The sequence below is a fragment of the Dreissena polymorpha genome, chromosome 7 (assembly GCF_020536995.1).
Source record: "Dreissena polymorpha isolate Duluth1 chromosome 7, UMN_Dpol_1.0, whole genome shotgun sequence".
Lineage (NCBI taxonomy): Eukaryota > Metazoa > Mollusca > Bivalvia > Myida > Dreissenidae > Dreissena > Dreissena polymorpha.
Genome location: NC_068361.1, coordinates 38,288,373 through 38,301,600, shown reverse-complemented (window position 1 = coordinate 38,301,600; position 13,228 = coordinate 38,288,373). Strand labels below are relative to the sequence as shown.

Below are 13,228 nucleotides of genomic sequence, written 5' to 3'. Positions count from 1 at the left end.
TTTTTGAGTTATTTTCCTTTGTTATTTTGTATACTTTTAAATTTACACAGTTTTAAATTTTCCCTTATCTTTAAGCTACTGTTTTATTTAAGTTTAAATTTAGTCCAGATATTTTAACAAATTCTGTAATTACAGTTACAAGATTTTCAAATGACTCCTTTGAACCATTATTTATGCAGGTTGCATCTTCAGCAAAAAGTGTTTGTTTTATTTCTGTATTATATACAGGATCCCTTGACAGAATCATTGTTAGAGATTTTTTCTGATATTTCCGTACACAAAATAAATAAAAAACTAGAATGAGGACAACTTTTATTTCTGGCTACAACTGTGCCGGGATGTAGAGGAAGACGAATATCTTGAGTTGATGGAGAGGTAGACAGAACTCGGACCGGTGTAACTGACGAGGCTACAACTGTGCCGGGATGTAGAGGAAGACGAATATCTTGAGTTTATGGAGAGGCAGACAGAACTCGGACCGGTGTAACTGACGAGGCTAGAACTGTGCTGGGATGTAGAGGAAGACGAATATCTTGAGTTGATGGAGAGGCAGACAAAACTCGGACCGGTGTAACTGACGAGGATAGAACTGTGCTGGGATGTAGAGGAAGACGAATATCTTGAGTTGATGGAGAAGCAGACAGAATTCGGACCGATGCAACTGACGAGGCTAGAACTGTGCCGGGATGTAGAGGAAGACGAATATCTTGAGATGATGGAGAGGCAGACAGAACTCGGACAGGTGTAACTGACAAGGCTTGAACTTTGCCGGGATGTAGAGGAAGAGGAATATCTTGAGTTGATGGAGAGGCAGACAGAACTCGGGTCGGTGTAACTGACGAGGCTACAACTGTGCCGGGTTGTAGAGGAAGACGAATATCTTGAGTTGATGGAGATGTAGACAGAACTCGGACCGGTGTAACTGACGAGGCTACAACTCTGCCGGGATGTAGAGGAAGACGAATATCTTGAGTTTATGGAGAGGCAGACAGAACTCGGACCGGTGTAACTGACGAGGCTAGAACTGTGCTGGGATGTAGAGGAAGACGAATATCTTGAGTTGATGGAGAGGCAGACAAAACTCGGGCCGGTGTAACTGACGAGGCTAGAACTGTGCTGGGATGAAGAGGAAGACGAATATCTTGAGTTGATGGAGAGCTAGACAGAACTCGGACCGGTGTAACTGACGAGGCTAGAACTGTGCTGGGATGTAAAGGAAGACGAATATCTTGAGTCGATGGAGAGGTAGACAGAACTCGAACCGGTGTAACTGACGAGGCTACAACTGGGCCGGGATGTAGAGGAAGACAAATATCTTGAGTTGATGGAGAGGCAGACAGAACTCGGACCGGTGTAACTGACGAGGCTAGGACTGTGCCGGGATGTAGAGGAAGACGAATATCTTGAGTTGATGGAGAAGCAGACAGAATTCGGACCGATGCAACTGACGAGGCTAGAACTGTGCCGGGATGTAGAGGAAGACGAATATCTTGAGTTGATGGAGAGGCAGACAGAACTCGGACAGGTGTAACTGACGAGGCTAGAACTGTGCTGGGATGTAGAGGAAGACGAATAACTTGAGTTGACGGAGAGGCAGACAGAACTCGGAACGGCGCAACTGACAAGGCTACAACTATGCCGGGATGTAGAGGAAGACCAATATATTGAGTTGATGGAGAGGTAGACAGAACTCGGACCGGTGTAATTGACGAGGCTACAAATGTGCCGGGATGTAGAGGCAGACGAATATCTTGAGTTGATGGAGAGGTAGACAGAACTCGGACCGGTGTAACTGACGAGGCTACAACTGTGCCGGGATGTAGAGGAAGACGAATATCTTGAGTTTATGGAGAGGCAGACAGAACTCGGACCGGTGTAACTGACGAGGCTAGAACTGTGCTGGGATGTAGAGGAAGACGAATATCTTGAGTTGATGGAGAGGCAGACAAAACTCGGACCGGTGTAACTGACGAGGATAGACCTGTGCTGGGATGTAGGGGAAGACGAATATCTTGAGTTGATGGAGAGGCAGACAGAAATCGGACCGGTGTAACTGACGAGGCTTGAACTTGGCCGGGATGTAGAGGAAGAGGAATATCTTGAGTTGATGGAGAGGCAGACAGAACTCGGGTCGGTGTAACTGACGAGGCTACAACTGTGCCGGGATGTAGAGGAAGACGAATATCTTGAGTTGATGGAGAGGTAGACAGAACTCGGACCGGTGTAACTGACGAGGCTAGAACTGTGCTGGAATGTAGAGGAAGACGAATATCTTGAGTTTATGGAGAGGCAGACAGAACTCGGTCCGGTGAAACTGACGAGGCTAGAACTGTGCTGGGATGTAGAGGAAGACACATATCTTGAGTTGATGGAGAGGCAGACAAAACTCGGACCGGTGTAACTGACGAGGCTAGAACTGTGCTGGGATGTAGAGGAAGACGAATATCTTGAGTTGATGGAGAGGCAGACAGAACTCGGACCGGTGTAACTGACGAGGCTAGAACTGTGCTGGGATGTAGAGGAAGACGAATATCTTGAGTTGATGGAGAGGTAGACAGAACTCGGACCGGTGTAACTGACGAGGCTACAACTGGGCCGGGATGTAGAGGAAGACAAATATCTTGAGTTGATGGAGAGGCAGACTGAACTCGGACCGGTGTAACTGACGAGGCTTGAACTGTGCGGGGATGTAGATGAAGACGAATATCTTGAGTTGATGGAGAAGCAGACAGAATTCGGACCGATGCAACTGACGAGGCTAGAACTGTGCCGGGATGTAGAGGAAGACGAATATCTTGAGTTGATGGAGAGGCAGACAGAACTCGGACAGGTGTAACTGACGAGGCTAGAACTGTGCTGGGATGTAGAGGAAGACGAATATCTTGAGTTGACGGAGAGACAGACAGAACTCGAAACGGCGCAACTGACGAGGCTAGAACTGTGCCGGGATGTAGAGGAAGACCAATATATCGAGTTGATGGAGAGGTAGACAGAACTCGGACCGGTGTAATTGACGAGGCTACAAATGCGCCGGGATGTAGAGGAAGACGAATATCTTGAGTTGATGAAGAGGCAGACAGAACTCGGACTTGTACAACTGACGAGGCTAGAACTGTGCCAAGATGTAGAGGAAGACGAATATCTTGAGTTGTTGGAGAGGTAGACAGATCTCAGACCGGTGTAACTGACCAGGCTAGAACTGTGCCGCAAAGAAATCGGGCGATCATCACGACCCATCCAAATGTGTGGTCGTAACTAACAGGTTCGTTGTTTATGTGATTAAAATAAAACAATACTAAAATACATATAACAAAATGAACATGATATAAAATGTTCAAAAAGTGTTTATCCTTAAATAAAGACTAGACAAAAAAAAATTGCATATGATGCCGAAAAATATATTATTAAAAAAATAACTTGCATAAAAGATATACAGAATATCTTCAAACATGAACAGTTATATTAAATATTACAAGTATATGCGTCCAAACGGCTACATGGGTTTCGAGCAAAAACATTCAACTTATGAACAAGACGCCTATAACCTCCAGATAGATATTGAAACTTCCAGTCGATGGGAGCAGGACTGGTTTATAAAATCCACACTGAGATTCCATCCTCAGCAATATTAAAACAAGATATCCTATAATATTCGCATATAAACTGCATGATCACATCATTGAAAAAGTAAATCACGAAAAATAACTAGGTCTTACACTACAAAGTAACCTAAAATGGGATGAACATGTGTACTCAAACACTTATAATGCATATGTAATCCAATCGAAAATGACAATTTCATGATATAAAGTATGATCTCATTTTTATTTTAAACTTATTCTAATTTTAATTAATCCGAATCAACATAGTTTTAATTAATTTCAATTAATACAATTTTTAAATAGTTATTGCTTCATTTTAGAAACGCTTATTTTTATGTAAGGATTGTGCACTTTATTTTCTGATTTAATGTATGAAGTTATTGAAATATTTAATACATTAACAGAGAATAAATATAAAACAGACTCAATAAACAAATGAACACAAGATGAATGGAAAAACACAGCGATCAAATATCACTTTTTCGGACATAATTGTAGACTTACTGCAAACTATCTACTGAACTAAATTCACCCGCGTGGGTTATCCAGGTAGAAAGATACAGAATGATCATATAAATAATACTTCACCCCGTAGTTTCACCTTTGTGTACTTTTACTACGAATGAGAAAAAAACAACATATACCGGGTACAAAGGAACCAGATATGAGTAACAAATTCCTATCCAAATTCCTCCACATAATAAGAACGTCCGAAGGTTGTCCGGAGAATCGGACTTAGGGTCAACGGACTTGACCCGAATAAATATGAATAAGTTAGTGAGTGAACGTATCAAAAGTTAACATGTATACTCACGTGGACAATCACTTGAGATCACGTGGGATCACGTGGGATATGAATCTGGAAATGCCTGATCGCAATTCCGAGAAAACTAGATCTTAGCCCCTACCCACATACCTTAAAGTGATATTTAAGAACCGCGCACGGCGAACTTGCCAGTGCGTGTTCTGGTATTGTTTCAGGTATGATTGTTGTTATTATTTACTTATTTTCACACTTAAATTATTGTCTGCTGCATATGAATATTTTCATACTTAAACTAATGTTCGTTACTTGCATTCATTTTATCTAAGTTCGATACAGGGTATTTAGGAAAAATACTTAACTGCACAATGTCCGTATAAGTGTTGGGATTCTGTATTCATAATTGTCACTATTGTATCAGTATTATACCAGCAAAATTCCTTTGTTTTAAGATTTGATAGACCAACGTTAATGTTTGTAAAATAAGAATACTATTTTGTATGTTTTGATATATTATACGGTGCGTGTTCTGATATTGTTTCAGTGAATAAAATGGGCTATTTTACACCGACTTAGTTATTTAGGTCTCTCACGCACCAGAGAGTATTAGCGCTTAACACTAATTGAACCAGAAAAATGATAGAAATAACATTTGTAATTTAAGGAATATGATATTAAGGCAGACAATCGAAGGACGGGCAGATCTATTAATTAATAAGAATTGAATACTCTGTCATACAACAATTCATGAAGATCCCGGTATACACAACATAACATGGATAAAATGGAAAACCCAATGGGGCACGAAAGTATAGTACAATTTCGTATGACACAAACCAGGCACTTGTTTTTCTTCGCCGCAACCTAAAAATTAGCTCATAAAAAGTTAAAGATCATGCTGCTTACAAGCAATAGTTAGACCAAAATTAGAATGCTCTTCCACTGCCTGGGACCCACATAAAGAAGCTCAAATACATCAACTGGAAAAAGACATGCACCCAGATTCGTAACAATACAAGCTCATTAACTAATATGATAGACACCCTGAATTGGGCCACTCTTGAACCACGCAAGACAAAATTCCGTCTCATCATGCTATATAAAATTATCCGCCATGTAGCTCATCACTCTTCCGTATAAACTCATTGTCTCTGTCTACCGCCGATCCAGACTCAGCAGCATCCATTTCTTTAGTCACATACAAATCTTAAAGACTCTAATAAATTCTCATTCTATCCAAGAATAGTTATCAAATGGAATTCACTACAATCCGATAAACATGAGGCGGCCACGGTGAAAGTTTTCAAATCCCTTTCAGCTGTGGCTGCCATTGTCCCCCTTATCCAACGGTAAACACTCACAATATAAATTATTTAAAATAAACGCCTAACTGAGCACACTTTTACAGTATTAACCCCTTAATCAATAGGCGCCAGCACAAAATATTCTATTTAGAAGGAGTGCTGTGTCGGAAGAAGAAGAAGACAAAGAAAAACAAAAACCAGCACGACGAACAGTGACAGTACACCCACTGGCTCTGAGAGTTGGTTCATAAGTATGAGAATGGGTGAGAAAAATAGAAATACGTGAAGCAAGCCTATTTAGCCTTTTTAGCCTATTTAGCAGGTTAAATACATTGGATGATACATACATCTTTTCTAGCCTGTTTAAGCTATTTAGCTGAAATATTAAGCTGTTTTAGCCTATTTAGCAAGATTGTTACATAGTTAAAGAAAATATTATACACTTTTGCTTTCTTCCTATATCGAGCGGGTATGCACCACTTAAGTCCCCCTTGGGACAAACAAGATTTATACACCGGAAGTGACGTAGTCAACGCTGCCTCACGTCTGACCTGGCCGCCTGTCGGGCTTGCATAGGTTCGGGCGGGGATTTTATATGGGACGGGTTCTTATACAGCCTATGAAGCTTATTATGCATTTATTTTCACGGTAAATGGGTATGAACGTTTAAGGGCGTCTTTCGTACGAATAAGAGTAATCCACATGAAGCGACCTAGTGCACGCTGACCTCCCGTCGGCTGCTTATCGGGCTGACCTAGTTTCGACCCGGTGTTTTAAATAGGGTCTTCGTCCGCGTTATTGCGCTTTTTACATGGCCATTTGGTATGAACCTTTAAGGGTCACTGGCTGGCAATCAAGAGTAATCCCCCGGAAGCGACCTTGTAAACACTGACCTCCCGTCGGTTGCCTGTCGGGCTGATCTGGGGTTTTAATAAGGGTCGGCGTCACATACAGCCTATTTAGTGTAGTATGCGCTATGTACATATCGCGTGGGTATGCACCTTTAAGCGTGCCTTTTGGACAAAAGTTATCCCCCGGAAGCGACATAGTGCACGCTGATCTCCCGTCGGCTGCCTGTCTGGCTGATCTAGTTTCGGTCCGGAGTTTTAATAGGGTCGGCGTCACATTCAGCCTATTTAGCGTATTATGCGCTATTGACCTTGCGAATTAATACGCTTTTAAGGGCCTTTTTTTCGGACAAATAATAGTTATCCTAAGGAAGCGACCTAGTGAACGCTCATGCCACCGGCTACCTGTCGAGCTGACCTAGTTTTGGCCCGGGTGTTTAATAGGGGCAGCGTCCCATACAGACTATTTAGCGTAGTATGCGTTAATTACATATCGAGTGAGTATGCACCTTCAAAGGCCCTTTTCGGACAAACAAGAGTAATCCGCCGGAAACGACCTAGTGCACGTTAAACTCCCTAATCGGGCTGACCTAGTTTCGACCCGATGTTTTAAATAGGATTGGCGTCACATAAAGCCTATTTTGCGTAGTATGCGCTAGTAATATGGCAAGTGAATATGCTCCTATAAGGGTCCCTTTCGAGCAAATAAGCATTATACCCCGGAAGCGACCTGGTGCACGCAAAACTCCCACCGGCTACCTGTCGGGCTGACGTAGTTTCGGCCCGGAGTTTTAGTAATGTTCGGCGTCAGATGCAGCCTTTTTAGCGTATTATGCGCTAGTAACATGGCGAGTGAGTATGCACATTTAAGGGCCCTTTTCGGACAAACAAGAGTTATTCCAAAACGTCGACGATACAATTGCAATACGTTTTTGCAAGTACTTAAGAAATCAGTGATTATTATTTTACTCAGTCAGTCTCAATCGTACTGTTATTGGTGTGAAACCAGTAATGTAACATGCGTGCAATTCTATTTGGAAATCATCGACAATATCCTGATTCATGTATAAAGAAAGAAATATTCTATAACAATAACTGTTATTACTTCAGTTTAACAAAAACAAAACACTTGATCATGTTATTTGACTTTAAGATATTATGGTGATGCATTTGAATCTCAAATAGATGTGATACATAGTTGTATGAATATTCATTCAAATGCAGTAGAGGTTGCATATTACAATCAAGTACAGAGATGTAAATTTAGTTTTAATTTTTAAAGACATTTTGTGTTGGGAAGTTAAAAGGCAACATTGCTGCCGTAATTCAATGACTTGAGTTACAGTAAGTTGAACACGCAGGCAAGATGTATCGTTTTATATGCATACACCTTAGATTGTCAGTGCAATATTCAGTTGAAAATTAACTGGTTTGTACGAATAGTTATAAAAAGAATGTCATTAAAATTATATCCTGCACAATTATTTATATGACCTGTATACAGGTACGATTCGAGTCTTGGCGGTAAATGACCTATTTCAAAAGCACCGTTATTATGAAACACTATAATGCATAGATTGCAGTGTGCCAAGGGAACGATGCTGATGATAACTCAACATGGTGATGAAAGATGAGATTCCTCCAAATGTCAATTTCCAGTGACGTTTTCACAAGTTCCAGTTCAAAAACTTCGAACTCCACCGAAGCACTTTTCCACTTCCAATTGCACCACTTACTAGTTAACGCTCTCTTCATTTCGTACTTCATATCTTATACCACTGCGCTTTTTGCTAATCGAGCTTGCTAATAATTAAAACATTTTCTCTAGAAATTTTCAATTTTAGTTTTCATGCCCAATGGCGATGTAGTATTGGAAATAGTGGAATGTCGCTCAATGTATCAAAGTTTGAGATGTGTAATACATCGTTTGCTGATTTACCACCCGGCAATCTCCGTAACCGACCGGCCACCTCCGTTACCGCAAGGCCTCCTCCGTAACCGCCCGGCCTTCTCCGTAGACATGTTATGAATAATTTCATATACGGATATAGACTGCTGTGGAGAATCTTGCCTCTCAAACGATGAACTTTCAAAGACAACGTTTTAAGCCAATAATATCGCTATCAGCTAATTCTCGGTATTGACGGTTGGGTGAAATTGAATACGAAGGCGTGGTTATCATTAACGTTTAGAAATATCAATTTATATAACCACATTCGGTGTACGAACTAATCAATTGTTGAACTTGTACCGCTCGGTTCGTTTAATGTTCTCTTTCATTTAGTTATAATTATCAGTTTATTGTGTTTCCGTCTTACACGTCTCTAAGGCAATTTATAATTGATTGCTTGAAATAATTAATCTATAAAAGCATTATAATTGTGAACAATACGTACCAACTAACAAAACAAATCATGGAAATAAAAGTTTGTGTCATATTTGTTTCGCTGGTAATCGGTGTATACTGCAATAAAAGAAATGTTCAGTTTGAAAAGGATTCTGCTCTTTCGTGCTTCAAATGTTCAGCTACGGAACAAATTGACGATGTAATTCTAACACAGACCATTCTGAAGTGCGCGAGATTGTGCGCTAGTACCGACGGTTGCAAGTCGGTATTTTACACGCATTCTGGATGCGTTAGATGCCGTTCTCGATACAGGAAGGCTGGCGATGCAAGGCTGCTGCCTACGGCGGGAAGTGTCAGCTACAGAACCGGTATCGTAAAAGACGCGATATATTAAATCGTTTGTATTGCGCATTTACTGGCATCACTTGTCCTCATGGGCACTCTCCTATTTGATGTGTACCTTGAAAATTGAATTGGACAGCTCTTTAAAAATGGGGTTTAAAGCATGTGCGTAAAGTGTCGTCCCAGATTAGCCGTTGCTGTCCGGACTGCACAAGCTAGTCTGGGACGAGACTTTAGGCACATGCATTTAACCCCCTTTTCACAGACGCAATTCATCGCGTTGAAGGTATGTTGTCTTGTTATTTTATCGTTTGTTTTTAACGATACTCTTATACTATTTGAATTTTTCAGCTTGTGAATTGCGAATGAGAAAGTCGTGAAATAAAATGTATTATCAAATGAAGCCATATAACAAAATTATTACCAAAACAATTGGTTGTTAATATAAGTGTTAAAATAGTGTTAATGCGGGTAAATGTTAGTAGTAATTCATTTGTTGTGACATAATAAAAACAAGAATTAAAGGTCTGGAATTTATCACGGTATATATATTATTCAGTTGTGTGCTGTAATCCGGGATGGCTGTCGCTCCTGGACTCGTGCTATCTGTGGAATTCGTCAATAAAGATGACATTTGATGAAGCGAATGTAAATTCTTTTTCTCGTTTGCATTTATTCGCATAGTGTGTAGGCATAAATCATCAACAACAACATAATGTTAAATAATAAATCATATCATAATTGCATTTTCCATAAATTACTTGGCATTCCATTTTGGAACTGTCGTCATTATATAATCATCACCGTATTTTATAAAATAATTCTTTAAATATGTATTTGCACAGGATTATTGCTCGAGTGTTGGTGTTGGTGCGCACGTCCTGTATATTGATAGGGACGAGGAAAAAATGTCGCTTCAAACGTTCTGCTTGGTAAATTTAATTGGTCGTTTTTCTAACGTTTCGATTTTCCGAATATACATAACATAGAGTACTATAGCCTTACGCATATTTAAGACGAGTCCGTTGTGTTTTATTTAAGTGGTATTTAGTGTAGAATGAAAATCATTACATTATGACAAGTAATACGAACACATGTATATAGTGTCTACAAACGAAATCACATATTGCCAATCATGATGGTTTAACTTTCAGAAATGGCCGCATCTGACAAAAAGGCCTGGATAGGCATACACTTGATAAACGGAAACTGGATCTCGTCCATTGACAACAAATCGGTTGCGTATTTCAATTGGAAGTTGGGTGAGCCGAATAATCTGGGCAACATAGAACATTGCGCTGTCACGCAAGGACCTGCCCCATGGCAATGGCTAGATATTCCGTGTACCGAACTAAGACATGCCGTCTGTGAAATAGACATGTAGTTAAAATTGTACACACATCTTTATCTACAGGGCGCGTAACCATCAAGAAAGCTAATAAATGCATACTTCATTGAGGACCTCTTCACTGCCGACTGCGTTTGACAGTTTTTTTTACTCGAAGCAGTCGTTGTAATGGATACCATAGCGTTAATATCATCGATAACCAAGAAAACAAACATGGGTCGCTCCCTGTTTATATTTAATGTTTGATATTATAACTAACCCTTAAAGTATCATCCCATATTTGATTAGCTCATGTTTAAATCTTGGTCATGTTTATTGGTGATATGAAAATCCCACAACGAATTTTTAGACAAACAATCTCAGCTCAGTTCATTTGCAGGATAATTAATGTTTAGTGAAAGTTTGATTTAATTAAAACAAATTATGTCATATAACCATAGAACGTTCACTATTTTCAATATAATAATGGTCGAGTGGTTTTCGCTGAGGAAATTGCTGAAGGCATGCGTGGCTCTTTTTGGTTTGACTTTTCAATTCATGATGTGATGTTGTTGTGTTTTTTCTTCTTTTTAATTATATAAAAATTACGTATATTATTTGCATTTTTATATTTATTCAACTCACTTGACGATAACAACAATGACATAACTATAATCAATAACTCCTTCACCATTTTGCACGGCCGAATTTTTTTTTCGAAAGATTGAGTTGTTATCGAAATATTGCTATAATTTTCACAGCAAGGTGTTTCGTATTGATCTGTACCTTAAAATTTGGTGTCACAACTTGTTCATAGACGTTTAATGTACTGTGTATATATTTGTTTATCAATTAAATACTAAGTATAATACCAACTTGCATTATTTCATTAAAATCATCGTTTGATCCTTATTCATTTGTCTTTTATTTTGAACTGCATACAAGCTGTAAACATTTATGCTGTTGTATTTATTCTCAGAGAAGTGAATTGCTTTCTTCGCAAAACTAAATATTTTCATAACAACAAGGTATTAATGATAAGGTTGAAATGTATTGTTAAGAAATGAATTAAGAAAGAGCCAGCGTTGACACGGAGATTAATTACAAATCTGAACTACCATTTCCGTATTAATATATACTGGAAAACTCAGAATGAAAAAGGTCTTAAAAACATGCCAGTCGTACGACATTCTTTTAAAATCATTTCTAGTATAGAGTTTGGTTTTATGAAATGAGAGGCATATCACTAACTTTATATTATATACTTATCTATATAAGTGAGGCTTTCAATATAAAGGGAAATACGTTTCGTATTTTGTTTTATATTTCTTACTAAGAAAAATGCCATACAACATTTTAGTTTTCTGTATTTTGTTTTTCTTTTTGGTTAATTTGAAAATCTGATATGAGCTTTTTGTTTCGTTTTTTCATAATTAGCAAAAAACGAAAAGATGGTATATACACTGACCGTATGGTCAACACGTATTAGTTAGTATTCCCTTTTTCAACTTCTTGAAACACAAAATACGGAAAAATACAGATTGATTTATGGCGTCTTCCTTTGTACTAAATTTAACAAATACCAAGAAATCTACTTCACTATTGATATTTTAATCTTAATGTTGCGAACATCAATGTTTTAACATTGGAAAGAAGTATGTTCTATTCTTTCGTTTATGCTTTGATAAAACGGTAAACGGAAAACGAGTGCCGCGCTACAGTCTTCGGAGATAACGTATGAGTGGCACATCTCTACCTTAGATACGAATAAGTCACTGAATAAATGTAAGCATGACATCATAACGAAATTGATTATCTAAATAATTGTATGAAAAGATATCTACGGAGAGGATAGGGGAGGCACAACCTTGTGTTTATTGCAACTATTTTCTATTTAATTGAAAATATCTTAACGGCATTTCGAATTAATTGCCAGCTATGTTTAAAAACAGTCGCTAACGAAATTTGTTACACGTTTGCACTATATGAATTATTTAATCCCGAAAGTAAATTGTTTTAAGAAATTAAAAATGTTCAAGTCCAAGGCCCATAACTACGCACAAAATCAAAAGACCGGCACGAAATTTCACATTTCATCTGTAGGGCATGTATGTAGACTTGCATACCGAAAATCAACTCAATATCTGAAAGCGTTGCGTATAAAACCTCCGTAAAACGGTTATTATATAGAACATTTTTAAGTCCAATCTAATGTCGAAGATGACTGGTATTGTTCATCTGTGTTGATGATGGTGAAAGTTAACATGTGTAGTAGATGATAAACATTTTATTATGATTTTACTTAAAACTTTAGCGGAGGTTCTAATTCAAAGAGAAAATACAATTACGGTTATATGTCAGTCATACTTTTTGATAACATTGATTCATAAAGGGTTTTGCTTGTCAAAGTTTGCTTTCCTTCTTCACCAAACATCATACATTTCTGAAATCTAAAGCTGTAAACATCGGTGTGAATTTCACACCAATCTTTAAAGCTTGAGACTTCAGAAAGGTGCTGATTTACTTGTTATATTCCACAAATGAATATCACAAAATACGTTTTAAGCATTTAAAATTCATACTGAAAAGTGCCAAGTAAACAATGCAAATCTCTGACAGGGAGACCACTTCCGTACCCCATAGTCACAAATACCTGTATAATATCAACATTAAACGTTCTAACACCTAAATAATA

General features: G+C 38.6%; 1 protein-coding gene across 1 annotated transcript; it reads right to left on the bottom strand.

Annotated features, from left to right (window-relative positions):
- Positions 1-312: 312 nt before the first annotated feature.
- Positions 313-3,237, bottom strand: LOC127839641 (uncharacterized). Its single transcript, XM_052368025.1, has 2 exons — positions 1,276-3,237; positions 313-1,116 (listed from the first exon to the last, which is right to left on the bottom strand). Exons 1-2 carry the CDS (start codon positions 3,235-3,237, stop codon positions 313-315), a joined length of 2,766 nt encoding a protein of 921 aa, XP_052223985.1.
- Positions 3,238-13,228: the final 9,991 nt, after the last annotated feature.